At 34.5% G+C, this 18,363-nt stretch overlaps 1 protein-coding gene across 2 annotated transcripts in view; it reads left to right on the top strand.

Moving 5' to 3' along the window:
- The window catches only part of LOC145668103 (carnosine N-methyltransferase), a 61,067-nt gene that overhangs the window by 10,153 nt on the left and 32,551 nt on the right, over positions 1-18,363 (top strand). The window contains exons 2-3 of one of the 2 annotated variants that reach the window (XM_081735631.1): positions 5,914-6,091; positions 15,404-15,564. In XM_081735631.1, coding sequence (XP_081591757.1) covers positions 5,914-6,091; positions 15,404-15,564 — 339 coding nt within the window. Of the gene's footprint in view, positions 1-5,913; positions 6,113-15,403; positions 15,565-18,363 lie in introns of both variants that reach the window. The other variant, XM_081735630.1, reaches the window with a different exon arrangement.

The following is an 18,363-nucleotide window of genomic DNA, read 5'->3' as shown; positions in this document are numbered from 1 at the left end:
TGCTTCATGAAAATGCGTGCAGTGCGATGTCATGATCAGAGTTGCAATGTCATGCACGTTATTAGACTAATTATACGTGGTTATTAGTACTTGTTTTTCATCCATGCTTTGTTAGTAATGGGTGTATATATATATATATATATATATATAGTATATTTTAGTTCCATTTATATGTACTGTACGTGTTACAGCTGAAAGAAATTCATGGCATTGCCCTGTATCTTGATATAATTTTATACTTTCCGACGTTGCAGTTTGTATCAAGGTAGAAAAAAATCATTTTTTTAAAAAAAAAAATCATTTTTGTTGATTTTTTTATTTAAATCTATTTTTTTTTATTTAAATCAAATCTTTCTCCTCGTAAATTACAAGTCGCGAACTGAAGAAAAAGCATTAGGAATTAGTATTAAATGCTAATTATGCCATTTAAGTGAAAGTATTAGGGTTGAATTTTGAATTAATCCCCAATTGTTAACCTATATCAATTCCAAAATAATGTTTCTTAACCCTTTTAAATTATGGCATTTTTTTAAAGGTAAATTATAGACTTTTAGTCAAGCAGCTATATCATCATCCCTGTTTATCCTAGGATCATGGTTCATACCTCATTCTCTTCAGAATAGAACAACCTTTGAAACGGTAACATTCACATTTCCCTGTGATGTCCCTGAAGCAGGCAATTTTGAGAGAAAATGGGATTTTTTTTTTTTTATTTATTTATTTTGATCCCCTCTGGACTCCCTTGTGTTAATACACATATCTCAAAATCAACTGGAAAATACTAAGGGATGTACTAAATGTGTGTATAAAATTTCAAGCTGTCTTGAATAGTAAGGGCGGGGAAAATATTTAACAATGAGCTAAGAACATCCCCACAATGCCCCAGATAACCCGCATGTAATGTAAACATTTCCTCAGACATCCCTATTTATCCTAGGGTCGTGATTTGTACATTATTCTCTTCATATAAAAAAAGATTTTCAATCGTACCGTTCAAATCTCCATCGTGTATCTGGGGCGGAAAAATCACGGAAAAAGGGATTTTCTGTTAAAAATATCCTCTTTTACTTTGTACCCCTCTGGACCAACCCCCTGTTTTAAGGTAGAGATCTGAAACAGTGAAAAATACTAAGGGGTGCATTGAATAAATGTGCAAAATTTCAATCTTCTAGGTGCAAAAGTAAGCCCGCGAAAAATAATATCCTCCAAATACCCCAGATTACCGTGTAAAACAGGATCTCAGGTAACAGTTTCCTGAAACATCCCTATTTATCCTAGGATCATGGTTTGTACATCATTTTCTTCAGAATAGAACAGCCTTTCAAACGGTACAATTCATATATCTCCATCTGAATCTCGAAAAACGCTGTTTTGTTAAAAATATATATATATATTTATTTTTACATTTTCCCCTCTGTACCCCCTGTTTTCACGCAGAGATCTGAAAACATCTAAAAATACTAAGGGGTGCACTGAAGGAGTGTGCAAAATTTCAGTCTTTTGAATGCAAAATGTAAGCCCGCCAAAAAATAAGAATAATAGGCATAACAAAAAATATCTTTTTAAATTTATGATGTTATCACACACTGTGTCTCGACGCAGAAAGGCGTGAAAGCATATGTAACATGTTCTAGAATGCCTCCAGTCTTGAAAAAAAAAAACGTAATAAAAAGGTTTATTGATACTTTTTTAATCGAATGATGAAGATTCGATTTTTAATAGAATAAAAATAGGTAATATAATTTAAAAGGTTAAGTATTAAGGAAAAAGTATAGCAACGTTTATCAAAATGACACTTTTTTTCATAAAAGTTACTGATATTTGGTATGGGCGTATTTTTTAAAAAAATTGGAACTGCTTGAGGCACGGAATACATAAATTTCGCCTAAAGTTATATATATATATATATATATATATATATATATATATATATATATATATATATATATATATATATATATTAAAATCGGCTGGAGGATAGGATCCCTCTAAATACGCCCTATTATATGGAAACAAACAAGCAGACGCGCACACGAAAGAATTTTCGTCTTAAATGTCGATGGTGGAATAGTTAACAATTTAAAGACGCAAACCAATTGTTACGAAGAGAAGAAAGCAGGATTGCTCCGTTACCCGTTCAAAACGGGATTTTCCGTATTCATCCTCTGCATGACACTTGTTTTCATACTATGCTGTACATTTGAGTCTCATTGTATTATGATTATTAACTTCCGTAACCGAAATAACAGAACAGAAACGGGATTTTACTTATTTTCACCCCGTTTATGACCATATTTGTTGTCTTATAAGATCATCATTATTCATTCTACTATCTCCTATTTCATCCAGTTGTAGATTGTGTGGAGACAAATAGAATTGGACATTTTTGGCTCGACTCCTTCCTAGAATTTTCGAGGCCTGAAAATGGTGATTTGGCTAATACTCACTTATGACTGTGTTATTCTATTAATTTTTCAAAGTTTTACTTGGCTACGAGATGTGATTGAAACAGCTTTGTGTGTGTGCGTGCGTCAATAAATATACCGCTGACGAAGGTGGAGTTTGCTATTAAAAAAAAAGTATTAAAAATATTTAAACACATTCTTGAGTTTGTTTTTTCTTTTCTTTTCTTTTCTTTTATTTGTTTAACAATCACCAGATACAGCTCAGAGGCCATTTTATACTGGATATCTAACAACAAGAACAATGGAAAAGATTTGGGAAGGTGTCGGCCAGAGCCTATTTAGTAAGTACCATCCCGGCATTTGCCTGGTATGAGGGAGGAAAACCCCAGTCAGAATTATCGGCAGCGGGAATCGAACCACGACCTCCCGAATGCGAAGCCAACGCTCTACCACTTGAACTACTTCGCTTTAACTTAATAGTTAAAATTTGCACAAGTTCATTCGCTTCTGTACTTTGGACACGATATTATTTTGAACTACCATTTCCAGTTTGGTTGCTCAGAAGTGGTATAAAATGAAAATTTCAAATAAAACTTAATTTTCAAGTGTGAATAGTTATGTTACTGATAGATGCGATTATTAAAATTAAAATCTTACTTTTGTATGCAATCCAGTGTTTTTATTTAGTGATTGCTATCCGTGAAGCGCACTTCATAACTGTGTATCAGCTTTGCTTAGTAATTTCCGAATAGAAGTCCAAGTAGGATTATTTTGCATTCGAAAAAAGAAAAAAAAGTTTTCAATATTACAGCAAGCAAGACAATAAAAACTAACACCGAGAAGACCACAAAACGCTCAACATGTCCTGGAAATTTGCACTATATATACAGTCTGTTACAAAATAACTGCACCACCTACGAAAAATCTATACATTTTGTGAATGTTTATATATATTATGAAAGATATTAATAGGAATGGTTTCAAATTATTTCTCATACATCGTTTGGTGTTTTGTCTACTGCATATATAGAGACAAAAAATTCAAATACAATATATTACATAATACTATGCTACAAATTGTCATTATTACAAAAAATGTGAATATAATTGTTTTCATGTACTTTGTATGAACGCATGTTAACATCTCATTAATGAACAAGAATTGAATGCGAGCTTTTTTGAACAGTTTTGTTAAGTATATAAAAGCCATAACTGTGTATATACCTCATTCAGTGCTTTGTATGTTTCCCATATGCAGCTTTCAATGATGCCAACCTACTTGGCATGCTGTATACAAGAGATTGGCACAAGGATTCGTCTAACTCATGGAACCACACTTGCACCAGAGCTTCAATAAGCTCCTTCCTTGTTTGAAAGCACTTCCCTGAAAGCTTGCGGGACATGATATGCCATAAATTTTCAATAGGATTCATGTCTGGAGAGTTACGTGGCCACCACAACCTTTGGATATGCATGTCTGCAAACCACTTCTTAACCACAGCAGCTCTGTGACACGGCGCATTATCATCTTGAAATATGAAGTAATCTAAGTTTTTGCCTGAGAAATGATCCCTTGCTGTTGATAGAAGTTTACGGTTTAAAATGTCCATGTAATACTGTGCGTTAACTGACCTGTTGCAAATTTCTAATCTTCCGACACCTTTCGACGTGAAACAGCCCCACACCATTACACTCTCACCAAACTTCTTTGTCGGTGATATACAGTCGCTATTAAGTTCTTCACCACTTCTCATCCATAGGCGGACGCCACTGTCATTCCCAAGCACCCTAAACTTTTTCTCATCGGAGAAAATCACATGTTCCCATTCTTCAACACCCCACGCTTCGTACATGGTAAGAAAGTGTTTCCTGGCTCTTACGTGATTTCTGTTAAGTATCGGCTTCTTTCTAGGTGTTTTCTTCCTAACTCCTTGTTCTTTTAGCCGTCTGACAACTGTCACGTAGCTTACGCTAACACCTGTATCATCGGACACAGTTTGAGCAATTTGTCGTGAAGATGATGCTCTGTTTGTCAGAGCTAGGCTCTTTATTTTTCTGTCTACACGAGGACTTGTTTTTCGCCTTCGACCACATTTGTCTCTCAAAGAGGACTTGTTATACATTGTTTGCTTTTTAATAACTCTACCAACCGTTGTATGATGCAGTTCAAGTTGTTTTGCAATTTGACGTTGCGAAATGCCACGATAGTTCAACGCCAATATCTTCCCTTGTTTACGAGGGGATGTGTCATTCAGTATTTTACCCATTTTTAGTATGTAATCACACTAACTATTGAGGAACAATCACAAAGCACTAAATATCATATACAAATTATAAACAACAATCCACAAGCCCAAAAGGTCAGGTATGGAAGAAATTTTCATTAACAACGATCAGCGGATTACCATTCACTTGCGCATACATGAGGCAGCCATTTGCATAGTGAATGCACTGCCACCTGTTGAGCAAAGATCACACAAAATCCATGAGTAGTAATAAACAAAAACACATCAAAATGCAATGGCTAACAAGTGTATGATACGTTAAGCCCCTTTAGAGATAAAATTAATTAACAATTTTCTAAGGAAAATTAAAACCTTGAAATTTTAGCAGGTGGTGCAGTTATTTTGTAACAGACTGTATATATGTTTTAGATACAGACATATGTCCGTTTTACACTGAAACCAGGTAACAAATATGTTGGCTGCTACTACCCACTGCATAAGATAAACTTCATGGAAGCTTTGCCACCCACACGCTTTGACATGCGAAAATTACGTTTAAGTAGAATGTCATCGGTGAGGAAGAATTCTATTAAAGAAACTGTTTTAAATTATTTTAAAAGTAGAACGCAGCAAATATTCATCAATACATACAATCCTAGGTGATGAGTGGTATACAAAACACCAGTACTCACAAATAAACTTAATAGCTGTTAGAAATATAATGCAGTGGTCACATTTTAATAAGTACCCTTATAGAGAAATTAGAATATAATTATTATTTCAAAAATCCTTTTACTGGTGAGTGAAGTATACTTTGAGGTTTCTTTTTGTTCTAAAACATCATGCAATAATCATAGATGTCCTACTAGAAATGAAACCGAAAAAAAAAAAAAAATGAACTTCATAAAATAGTGGACAATAGTAAGAAGGGGAAATGTATGTATTCCAGTCTGCAGTTTTACGTGCGTATTGATAAGATTATAGTTAAAAACAGTAGAACATATTATTTTCTCGACCAGTAGATTGAACTTCATGAATAACTTTCTTCATGAAGGTACTTATAAGGGGTTGGTATCCGTTTTTAATTTTTGAATGTTATTTGTGTATTTCTGTATAATGGATTAAATGTTTAGCTAGCTGATAGTTGTCTGTGAGAGAGAATGTGGGTATTATTTAACATGTTGCTAGATTTGTTGATGTGTGGGCTATATTTCGTAAGGCATCCCATACATATCGCTGTATAAAATCCCACTGTATTCATCTTACGCATTTTGTTCTTTTAGGTCTCATTCTTTGCAACGATTGTCGAACACGGAAATGTTCCTGTGCACCCTGCCTCCACATCACCAGAAACTGCTAGAGAAGTATAAAGAGCACCTGGCACAGATAAAGGCGTGTATTAACAATAACGATGAAATTATCAAACTTATCACGAAAGATGTAACTTTTCTTTTTGAGAACGTACGTCATAGTCCAGAATCTGTAAGTAGTCGTTGTCTAAGATTTTACTAACCATTAGATGAGAAACCGTCAGACACGATCCTCGTCCTGAACCCGTCAGATTTATTTTCACTTAATAACATTTTCCTTTGGATTTCACTATCGCTCTTGTCATTTGTTTGTAGCAAGATTCCTTCGTATTGCACGGCTCGTGACATAAACATCTTTACCGCCTTGCAGCCATTGCTTTTCCTAACATTGTCCCATGTATTTTGTAAATGTTTTGTTATTGTACGTGGTAGAGTAGTTAAAGTAATGTTCAGCACTAGATATATGTTTTTAGTTTGAATCACACTAAATGTTAGAAGGAGTAAATCAAAGTACATAATTTGCTTCTAACAGCCGTGTGCACCAACGAAGTTCAACTGTTGAACGAGTTCAACTGTTGTCATAACCAACCTCGGTGAAAATGTCCGTTGCACCAACAATGTTCAAGGTTAAGTCTCGGTCAAATGGTGGATAAACTTGGTTTTAGCTTGAACGGCCGAATTTGGGGTTTTGAACTTGGTTGATCCAAGTCAGTCTGTTTACATTCAATAATGTCTTCGTATTTTTGTACTGATGAATACTTTTCTCGTAATCGGAAAAATTTTTTTGCTCGTGGTTTCATTGTTTTTTTTCCGTCACAATTACGATCACTGAAATTAGACTATTTACAACTCTATGTACACGATCTCGAAAGTCGAAAAGACTGGCACGCGGTATGCTTTCTTCATTTGTTATTTTGTTAAACGAAGATTAGAGACAATGACAACCAATCAGAGTCGATTTTACAAATTGACCGAAGTGTACTTAAACGAGATATACTGAACTTGGACTTTCAGTGGTGCAACAAGAGACCTGGAACCACGTTTAAACTTGAAAGTGTAATGTTGAATGCGTTTGAGTGAACGTTGTTTAAACTTCGTTGGTGCACACGGCTATAAATGTATCTCTATAGTATGGGTAACATCATTCACTGCTGATAATGTTGTTTTTGTTTCTCTTGTAAAAATCGCGTAAGTTCTGTTTCTTCTTTTGGGATTTTGTAAGAAATTAGTTCACATGTCTAATCTAATTGACTCGAGCCCTTTTTTTTTTTTTTTTTTTTTCGCGTTTCTTATTATGTTGTTTCTCGATTTGTTATTTACACATGGTACAGTGAAACCTCTTTGCAAATGATCTATTCTTGTGTTATCACCTGTAACCTGGCCTGATGTTAATTCTACCGTTCTTAATTCTTTGTATTTAATCTCTCAGCAAAAGATAAATACCAGTAGATTCTAAACTGCATTTTAGATGAGAAATACTTTCGGACACTTTTAAACAGAAAGTCATACAAACAATGCTCACTATTTTTGGATCAAAAGATCTAATGTATTTCAATCAAACATTTTCTTGTAGACCTTATATCTGGAGAGCTACATATAGTGTAGCCAAACCCAAACTATCACTTAACTCAGTGTAATATGTTTATTTCGTAGAAAATACAAAAACTGGATTTAGGGACCTTTAAAAATTTTGTAGCCCCTGATCCAAAAACTAATTATTGACCAAGATTCGCAATCTTTATTTATTTATTTATTTATTTATTTATTTATTATCATTCCTAAAATTCTTGTTATATTCGATAATTGTCGTCTAGGAAGCTACTGATGCATGTAGCAATACCGACCACAGATTTGTTGAATTTGCCAACACCGCTAAGCGTAGATAACATTATTTCTTTCCCTCGTTTAAGAAGTATATGGAGGTTTCTTGAATAAAGTTTTTCTTGGAAAATCTAAGTGCAGTCTAATTTTCAAAACGCACTCCTCATACAATTACGTGTTATAATTGTAGTAGTGTCTCGTAATTTACTAATGGAGCATATATAGCACATTCTAAAATTATAATCAAACTAAGTAACCTGCGTATTCCTATGGCGACTAAATTTCTCCAAATGTCAATATTTCGAGTAGATTCCTCTGCTACCCTTCATCAGAATTGCAAAAACAGGCTTGCATCATTCTGTGTAATAAGTTGATCACATGCCTGATGCTGTATGTCCAGTAGAAATATTGGAATATGTTAAACTGATAGAAATCAGTACGTAGTTACAATACCGAAACCGAGATGCACTTCTTCAACACTAAGATATCTATTTAATACTGTGAAATGAACTTCCTAATCTTTCATTAGCTAATTACAGGTATTCCTTAAACATAATTCGTTCTTTATAATGATTCTACAACATTTGAAAGTCAAAACCTACAAAGTATAGTTACCGTTACGGAGTTGCTTTAACAAACTCAAGCACAGTTGAAGTCTTAGAAATGCTGTTCGACACTGAAATTATATCTACTTATACACTAAAATGCACTTTCCTAGTCTCGCTATTTGCAGATATTTCTAAATCGAATTTTTCTCATTAAGAGGTTCTCTTCAAAACTAGTCTTTCCATAGTACAGTCGCCAACAAAACTTGGTATCCATGTACATAATTTCATTCTTCAGTATATTCGGAATGTAAGTCATTTTGTTCAATGTATGATGTATTAAAAAAAAAAGAAAAAGAAGTAAAATAAAGTGTTAAGAACACTGAGAAGATAACACAGATTAATAATCAATTGTGTCATTCTTTCCGTTTAGTTTCAAGACTATGGAAGTTGTATGTAATGTATGTAGAAACTTGATTTGTATTTTTGCTAAGATCAGTAGTCTTTACATAACTGTCAATCAATAAAACTACTGCATACTATAGTATTTTACATATAACATGCTTCGCTTTTGTGTGTGTTCTTGTATGTAATAATGTAGTGCACTAGTTCTCGTAGGGGTTTCACAGCTAAACTATGCACTGTAATTTTCTTCCGGTTTTTCCACCTTGGACATCCTAGCAAGATTGAGATCATCGAATACCAATTATAACTCGAATTGTATAATCTCAGTAAAGGTGAAACATTGATCATTTTATTGCGTAATATTTGAATGTGATATTATATTTGTTTAAACTGTTACATTTTGCTGTTGGTTGGTTACATTTAAAGTTTAGCGTCGTATTCAGCACCAAAGCTATATGAGACGTAGACCTACAGTTTAAGATAAAATGTGAACCACTGTAATCAATTGTCGAAGTGAGGCGGTATGCGGTGGTATGCCATACCGCCTCTGGTTTTTCAGTGATCAAGACATACCGTCACTGGAAAGTGGATGCTAATACACCATTAATAAATCCATTTTTATATACAGTAATTAACGAATAGCTTTACATGTCAAAGATTTTATTTATTATGTAGAAATAATTTCTAAGTTGTCAATACCAACATTTTGTTTTCTTTTCCCTACTTTTTGTTTTTAAAATGGTGTCTACAACGAAATCTGTCTTGCTCCTACACAAGGTCTCGTGTTAGTTGTTGCATGCAGCTGCTACCTAAGAGTCTGTGTAGGAAGAAATCACGTGTAGGGATTTTTAGAACAGTACATGATTTAGCCAAACTTGATAGACCTTTTCAGACTTGTCTTCGTGGATAGATACTCAGAAAGCTAATAGTGTCGCGGAAAACCATTTACAAATTGTTAATATACCGGTAAAAAACTCGATTTTAGAGCATTTTCGTGTATAATTCTCTATTTTTACTTTTTATTTCTAAGAAAGTTGTGGCGGGGAGAAATCCTCCTGTGCTCCCCCACCCGTGACTACGGAAAAGTTCTCCCATGATTTTGAGTCATTGTGTAAATAGAAATGCGATTTTTTAGGCAACATACCCTCACTGTATTTCAACCCGGTATGTCGAGTCAAAATCGTAATAAAACATACCACCTCTGCTTTTTTTTTCCCACTTCGAACACTGACTGTTATGCATTCATATTTCAAGGTTCTCCCACCGAATATCGAACCTTGGGACCCAGTGTACCGAAACTACGCGCACAGGCTATTACACCATCGAGGAGTGTTCTTGTTTGCTGTTGTGTAGGATATTTTTTTCGTTTCTCTATTATGTCGTCTTTAGGTTCAATGTGATCAGTGAACTCAGGATATCTCTGTTTCAACATTTAGTGGGAACCATATAGGGAGAGAATGCATACAGTATACTTCCAGTCATCCGGACTCCATTCATTCGGATCGATATATAGGGGGGAAAAACCTACATTTAAAAAAAAAAAAAAAATACCAACTGTGTGTGTTCGTTCCTAAAATAATTATTTCCTTGAAATTTTTATCTAAACTAACGTCAAAATTTGTGTATTATTGAAATTTTCGAAATCTATATTGGGATATTATATCAAGTCGGTATTTCACCAATTTCTAGTAGGCGCTTTTTAATCTGGTACCGATCGAGCTGCTTGTGTGTAGATTCGGGCATTTGTTGAAGACTGCCAGGTTGCGGCAGTGTGCTGCCTGCCTTTTTAAATAGCTCAGTATTTATCATGACTGTCACTTTCCGTTTCAGAACAGTGTTCCCTGTTTTCTAGCGGGTTACATATTACGTTTGCACATGTTTTAATAATTTGTGTTTTTATTTAGTGTTTTTTTTTTTTTTTTTTTTTTTTTTTGTATTCCTGCCGGGGAAATCGCTAATTCAGTACGGCCCAAATGTGCCTGATTAAATAGCATCTACTGTACTATTTTTCTGTAATCACATTCGAAAACATATCCGAAGAAATCTTTTGCATTTTAGAAATTGTAACTTTACGTTTAAGTGAAAGCAATAGTGTTGAATATTGAACTTTTTTTTTTTTTTTTTAAATTAAACCAAAGCGATTTTATGGAAATTTTTATTTCAGAACATAATCTGTTCTTATTATTATTATCATCGTCCCAGTTATCCGTGTTGCGTCCAGAACTCATCAGTTCGGATAATTGGAATTCTATTGTAGTTCTAGATCCTTCGCAGTCGGTATTATTTGCATGTAATTAAAGAAACTTCAAAGAAGAAATAAAGAATACAAAACTAGAGCAACAATTTGTGTCGATCTTAAGACACATTAGAAAATAATTTCAAAATCTTCTTTTAACATTTTGAACGCCTTGTAGTTTTGAGTGATAAATTCCTGTGGTGAATGTTGTTAATTCTGTATGATTTACAGATTTCTTTTATGAAGGACAGAGATCCGTATTCTTCATATTTGGCTGAGAGAAAAAGGCATGTACTTGATTTGTAGTGGGGCCCCTGACCCTCACGTTTTCTCGGCCTACGACCTCGCACCTCTTAAATCCACAATTCTACCAAATTTCAAGTTTTTTTTTCTTTTTCTATTTCAACTATCTAAAAGATAAGATTTTGTATCCCAAGAAAACGCCATTTAAATAACATGGGAATTTCTTCATCCCCCTTTAGACCCCTAAAAATTTAAAAATACTCACTTTTGGCAATTTTCCTGTAGGTTAGTCCCGGAAGTCTACAATCATGCGAAATTTCATCATTCTAATCCTGCCGGAAGTGACTAAACATTTTGGGGTGTAGAAGATGTCCCGTATAAATAACATGGGAAAGATTTTTCAGTTTCCCATAAAACCATTCTATATTCGGAAATTTTTATTTTTAGAGATTTACTTAGTTAACGAAAACGTATAAGCATACAGAATTTCAACTTTTTATTCCAATTCCAAGTACGTAAAATATGATATTATAGGTTTAAAAAAAAAAATAAATAACATGGGGAATTTCTTCATCTCCCCTTTATACTCCCTAAAAATTAAAAATATTCACTTTTGGCAATTTTTCTGTCGGTTAGTTTCAAAAGGCTACAATTATGTTAAATTTAATCATTGTAACCCTACAGGAAGGGCCCAATAATTTGGGGGTGTAAAAGATGTCCTGTATAAATAACGGGAAAGATTTTTCAGTTCTCCATAAAACCACTCTACAGTTGGAAATTTTTACTTTTACTTATTTACTTAGTTAACGCTACCGATTTGAACAAAACAGCGAACAGTGGAAAAAGTGGTTCTTTCGTGGACAACGTATCTCTATACTAAACATTGGACTAAGAGTATTAATGCTGACTCTGGAAAAGCTGTGGCTAAGCGGATAGCGTACGCGCCTTTGGCGTGGGAGACCCGGGTTCGATTCCCGGCGGGAGCTCATGTGGTTCGGATTCCACGTTAATCAGTAGGTCCACGTCTCATATAGCCTCGCTGCTGAAAGGGACGCTAAACTAAAAAAATCAATCAAAAATCAATCTGGAAAAGCTATGGGCAGAGAACGCAAAAAATTTCAGCTCAAACTGAATGTAAAAATCAAATTGTTACACCTCTTTTCTCTAGAATTGTAAATAATTTGAAACTCACTATTCATATACGTGATGTTAGTAGAAATGAAGTTGTTTGCTGGGACGGTATAAGGCAAGACTTACAGTCCAAGGTTAGAATTACCATTAGGGGTCATTCCATGTCAAGTGGACCAATTTTGGAAAAAGTTTTCACTCCTCCATCTCGGATTTGTTTCAAATTTTGCACAAATGTTACCTGACACCAACAATGAAGAATGGTCAAATATGAGTTGATAATCTATATTGGTTGTGGTAGTGGGGTGTTTTCAAAATAGCTCCTGTCTCAGCAACAACGAGTAGCAAACGTCTTCTCCCATTTTGAAGTGCTTGTCATTTTGAACTGGAAGCTCTGACACCTTCAAAATTTGTTTCCTAGGAAACCTTTTAGAGTAGATGAAGGTCAGTTGCTTACAAATTCCCTTGGGGATTCAGAATTTGTTCAATAAATTAACAAAATTGACTAAAATGTTTAATGTATGCCATGTTTAGACCCCCATAAAGTTGTATGAAGTCAAGTCAGTAGGTTGGTATTTGAAAGAGAGAAACCATAACATACGTACTTTAGAATATATAACACATTTAGCCTTTAGTGCATATGATTTAAGGGATATGTGGCCTTAGAAATGGGAAAAAATGAAAGTAGCCAAAAATGGGCCTTTTTGGTACCTAAAAATGGCCATGTTACCAACCTTGCACCAACTTGTAACCATAACCAGTGCAAAGAGCATGTCTCGATACAATTAGGATTGAATTTTGGTGTTCGTGCTTTGCTGGGTGCTTGGTTTACAGCCAGTTTTACTAGTATGTGTTTGAAATATATTTTATTCATTAGCCTGCGTTGGTCCATGGTGGCAAAGTCACTACCAATCTCCCAAAAGTACTGATATATGTTAATCTAGATATTACCAAACTTCCTTAGATACCGCATTTGTAGTGTGATGGCCCTGCAGATGGGTGAATGGGGTTGAATAGTAGTCTGTTGACTCCCTCCTGTGGAGCTGTTTTATTATTATCACAGCCGTTGAATGTGATCTTTGATGAAACAATTGCCAGAAATACCTCGTGACCCGCTGCTGTGAAAATGGAATAAGGAAAATTGTCATTGTCGGTCACTATACATGAGAAAGACACGACATCCCTGGCTGAGAGTGGTGAGGCAGCTCGCTATGTGACATTCGGTTTGGAAAGTCAACACTCAATAAAGGATTTAAAAATTAACGATTTGGTTCATACAATGGAGAAATTAGTAACCCCATCGCCAAGTGATTACGTCTAATGGCTGTGCAGGTGCAGCCACAGGCCCACTCTCACCCGCCAATAATGTCATGTTAACTGTCTCTATGAGTGTAGCACACTATTCAACTCATGTTGAAAAATGTGGAACATGTTTTCTATCTTAGATATGGTTTCTGCTGGTAAGCAAAAATATCTTCCCATAGCACTTGGTATTGGAGCAGACACAGTCATCCTTCTGCTCTGGAACCGAACAAATGTCTGTCTGTAAGGGCCAATGAAACTCTTTCATTGGTCCATGAGGATGCATAAAGTTAATTTGTGCATCATATTCTTCCTCACTGACTACACTTATGTTCCCAGTCCACCAGTGGTTATCATAGATACACACCACGTATTGACTTGGCTTTAGTTTCAACTTACGTTTGTCAATCGAACTGTAGAATCCAATATTTGCTATAAATGAATTTGTATCTCTGGCAACTCTAGAAACTTACTGGAACAAAGTGATGGTTATCTCTAGTTTCAGCATCGGTGTGATCTTGTACAAATCTCTGTATCTGGTTCTCTCTTTCAGCTTCTACTTCATCAAGAGAAACAAAAAAGAAATTTATTCCATGAATTTCTTTCTGGCAAAATGCAAACAGATCAGTGGGTGTCAAAATTTGGTTGTTAATTGGTCTTTTTCGAACAGGCACGAGTTGCTAATCTCTTAACTGTACCTCCGATACCATTACACACTGATTTGCCATGGCTTGTTGCACAGAAATTCCATTCTGCTGTTATTCTACCAAAATCTTCCTTGTGGTGACCGCGTCCCTCAGTTTTGCCGAGTCGGCGAGCACACTATTCACGGAAAGTATTTTCTAAAATATAAAATTGCATTTTTTTCTTCAAGTAGACTATAAGCATAATCCATACATTAATTTGTTACGTAATTATCTAAAGCTAAGGAAAGTTTTTTATTCATTCAGTGCATTCAGAACTTTATAAAGGTTTTATGGTGAATGTTGTTGTATATCTTAGCGTGAAAGCATTCAATTCGCCCAAGGAAAGTCCAAAATCTGATAAAAATCACTTTCAATCTGATCATCTTGGTTGTCTTGTACTGATAATATATTAACAAAAAGCTCAAAAACCCAGGTGGGTTTTAAGTTTTTTTCCTTCTTTCTTCAGGTGGCTCCAAGCAGAAAAAACCGGTGGTTTTTTTTTCGGGCTGGGCCCACTTGGGCAAACCCTGGAGAAAACGTTTGCTACTCGTTGTTACTGAGACAGGAGCCATTTTGAAAACGCCCTACTATCACAACCAATGCAGATCATCAACTCATATTTGACCATTCTTCATTGTTGGTGTCGGGCAACCTTTGTGCAAAATTTGAAACAAATCCGAGATGATGAAGTGGAGACCATTGGTCCACTTGACATGGAATGACCCTTAAAGGATTGTCAGTTAGGTTACATTCCAGTTGGAAAGGAAGTTTTATATATCATTTACAGATACGTGGTACATTGCCAGACAGAAATATAAATTGATCACGTACGAGTAACAGATTATGCACTAATTGAATAGTTTTCAAGGTTGTGTATTGACTCATAAAACCAATTTCAGATTATTATTTATTTATTTTTCACCTATCCACGATTTAGTGTATACACATGAATTTGCGGCTGATTAGTTTGTACTACTTCAAATTCATTGATCTCAATATTTGAAACAGGATGATCAGGGTGTAAACTGCCGTTCTTTCTAACGTTGTTACTCATGTAATGTATATTAACAAGTAAGTATTGAATATTTTCTTTTCAGAATAAGAATAATACTCGTCCGAACGCAGCTGATATGGAGAAAGTACAAGCTACTTTGAAACAGTTCGTTCGAGATTGGAGTGAAGAAGGTGCAGAGGAGAGACAAACATGTTATCAACCAATCATAAAAGAAATTGAAGCTCATTTCTCTCCTGATATGTGGTAAGTGCATTAGAACATCTGTGCATCAAATGGTTTATTAAGAAGTTTGGTTCTCAAATTTTACTGAAAAAAAAAAGTCATGTGCAAGATTAATTTTTATCGATATAGTAACTAGGTTTGTCGATTCGATAGTTTAGCTTTGGAATATACTCAACAATGGTTAAAGATAACTATTTAATGTTTAGAAAATTTATGAAATACTCAAGATTTTGGGAACATGTTTACAGACTAATTATTTATCTTCAAATACTACATGTATAAGCCCCACTGCTTCCGTTATAAACTGATGTAATCATGAACCATTTTGACAGTAAAGTTTTGAAAAAGAACATTTTATGAAAAACTGATGACACTTTATATTATACAGGTCGGTTGAACAATTGCTGGTACTTTTACAAGAAGTTAATCAGATTCACTCAAAAATTAAATTTACAGTTAGGTATGAAAAATATAGTAATTTGGTCTTCATTGCTTTGACGTTCAGCTGATTTAATAGTAAATTTGTTGCTAAAATTCCCGATGGGAGAGCACAAAAATTTAATTTCACAGTTTTTCATTTTCATCAGACATCTGTCCTTTAGCCTAAAGGTCTTATAATGGGAAAAAGAAAAAAGTTTTATTTTATTGCTAAACAGTGTAGGAAATCAACTACTTTCAATGTTTATGTACATAACAAATCTCCTTCCTGCTACAAAATTAAGTCGTAATTTCTGGTTTAGTTTCTTTGTAAGGATATTTAGATAAATATCAACCAAGAAGAATATAAATAATAAACTAGAGATTATATTTGAATTAGGAAAAGAAAAAGCGTGGATGCTCTAAGAACACTTTGGATAAATTAATAAGGAAGTGAGTTTTCGATTAACCATAACTCAACTAATAACATTGCAGTGAAGTGCAAAATTAAGTGGATCTTCTTTCCATATTGGCCTGAATTGTCACTTTGAATAAAGTTGCGAAGAAATTTTGGCTTCAGGCCAGTTGCAAGTCACCTATAAAAAATGAAAAGTATTATTCGGATTACAAAAATTATTTTGTTAACACTGTACAGGCTGGGTTCCTTCAGGCTATTTGTCTGTGTGACAGTTTTTACATTGAAATGGCTAAGAGGAATATAGGAACTAGAAATAAAGAATATATAGAAGATTCTTAACAAAACATCTTAACCAAACACAACTTCAAATTTGAGCAAAATTATTAGGAAAATGTCGGCACAGGTTAAAAAAAAAAAAAAAAAAATTCAAGTTACATTGCATAAGGAGCAAACATTGTAATGTTTGAAAGAACGCAACCATACAAGAATCGGGATAAAAAAAGTTTTAAACAGCTTCATTGAAAAGTACCAGTCTCAGTAATTTTAATTTGAATAAGTGACGCAGTTTTGTGGTTACGCCTAGAGGCTACAAGTAGAAGCAGTCTATTGCGGGGGGGGGGGGGGGGGGAGTGGCATCTGAAGTGAAATGAAACCTTTCAGATTTTAAATAATGTATGTAATTAGTTGTGTCTTATATCTAATTATCTAACGTCCATAAGCTTTGAGCTACTGTATATAGGTGGTGGTTTTAGTGTTCTTATGGAAAAAGAACTAAAGTAAATAACTTGTAAAAATTTTTAGAAACCAACGTTACTTAATTAGGGTCTGACAGATTCGTCGCTGAAATAATACCCGGAAAGTAGTCATCAGATTAGGAATACCAGGTCTCATAAAGAAATTAGTGGTTGTTAATGTACACCAGGTATGTCAAGTAGGCTAAATAATCATTAGTGTACAATTTCGGGTCATAAAAAAATTCATACTTTAATGATATATTTGAAAAGTAGAAGTAACAAAAGGAAATCGGGATAGTAGATAAATACCTATTCTGCCGTGGTAAGCGAAAAGGCCTTAACTCCATTTCACATACTTTCGAGAAAATAAGCAAAACGCGTTTTGGCTTAGGCTGTACGTTCACATTTGTTGTATTTCAGTAAAACTTTATTAAATATATTTTCACGATCTAAAATTTGTGTGGTAATACAGTTAAATATTTTTGCTTATGAATTGCCACTTAAGGTCTTTTTGCTTACTTTCAGTTACAGTTTTGAGTATAAGGTAAACACTCATAACGTCATTAACCCCAAACTATTGGTCAAACCACGTCCATTTCACTTTAGATAGATGCAGAATTGTACTACGAACATTCCCATACCAATATGTCGATTTTCGAAAAATGTGGTGTGAAGGTCCTTTCGCTTAGGACGGCAATATTGTTTCTCTCCCGACATATGGCACCTTTTTCCCACAATCTTTTTTCGGATTTCCGGAGACATCCTGGTTGCACTAATGGTTTTCAGAACAGAGGTTCAGATAAATGTCTTTCAACCTGAATCACACCGCATATTTGTTCTTTTTTCATTAAGTTGAGAGAAGTTGTTCACATTGATACGTACTGCTGAATATAGAAATCACGAACGAAGTAAATTTGTCGGTTTCTGGGAACGATACAGGAAAAAACTAATGTAGAAAATATATATATTGTTGCTATTTTTCGGGGGGTGAACCGAGGATCATATAAAAATAAGGCAAGGGCCACGAATATGACATATCTGTTGTACACTATATATTCGGACAACTTGAAGCGTACGTTGATATATTATGTTGTATGAAACATCTCGGAACAGCAGGTAAATAATATGTGCAGCAAATTTTTTATTTATTTATTTATTTATTTATTCAACTATTAGCTAAGTTTTACTACATTATATTGTGGTGTGTATTTGGTGCAGTAAGTATTAATTTGAGAATTAGTCTTTGAAAAT

This window comes from Thermobia domestica, chromosome 13 (assembly GCF_964235325.1).
Source record: "Thermobia domestica chromosome 13, izTheDome1.hap1.1, whole genome shotgun sequence".
Taxonomy (NCBI): Eukaryota; Metazoa; Arthropoda; class Insecta; order Zygentoma; family Lepismatidae; genus Thermobia; species Thermobia domestica.
The sequence above is the reverse complement of the archived record's forward strand: the minus strand, read 5'-3'. Positions and strand labels throughout refer to the sequence as shown.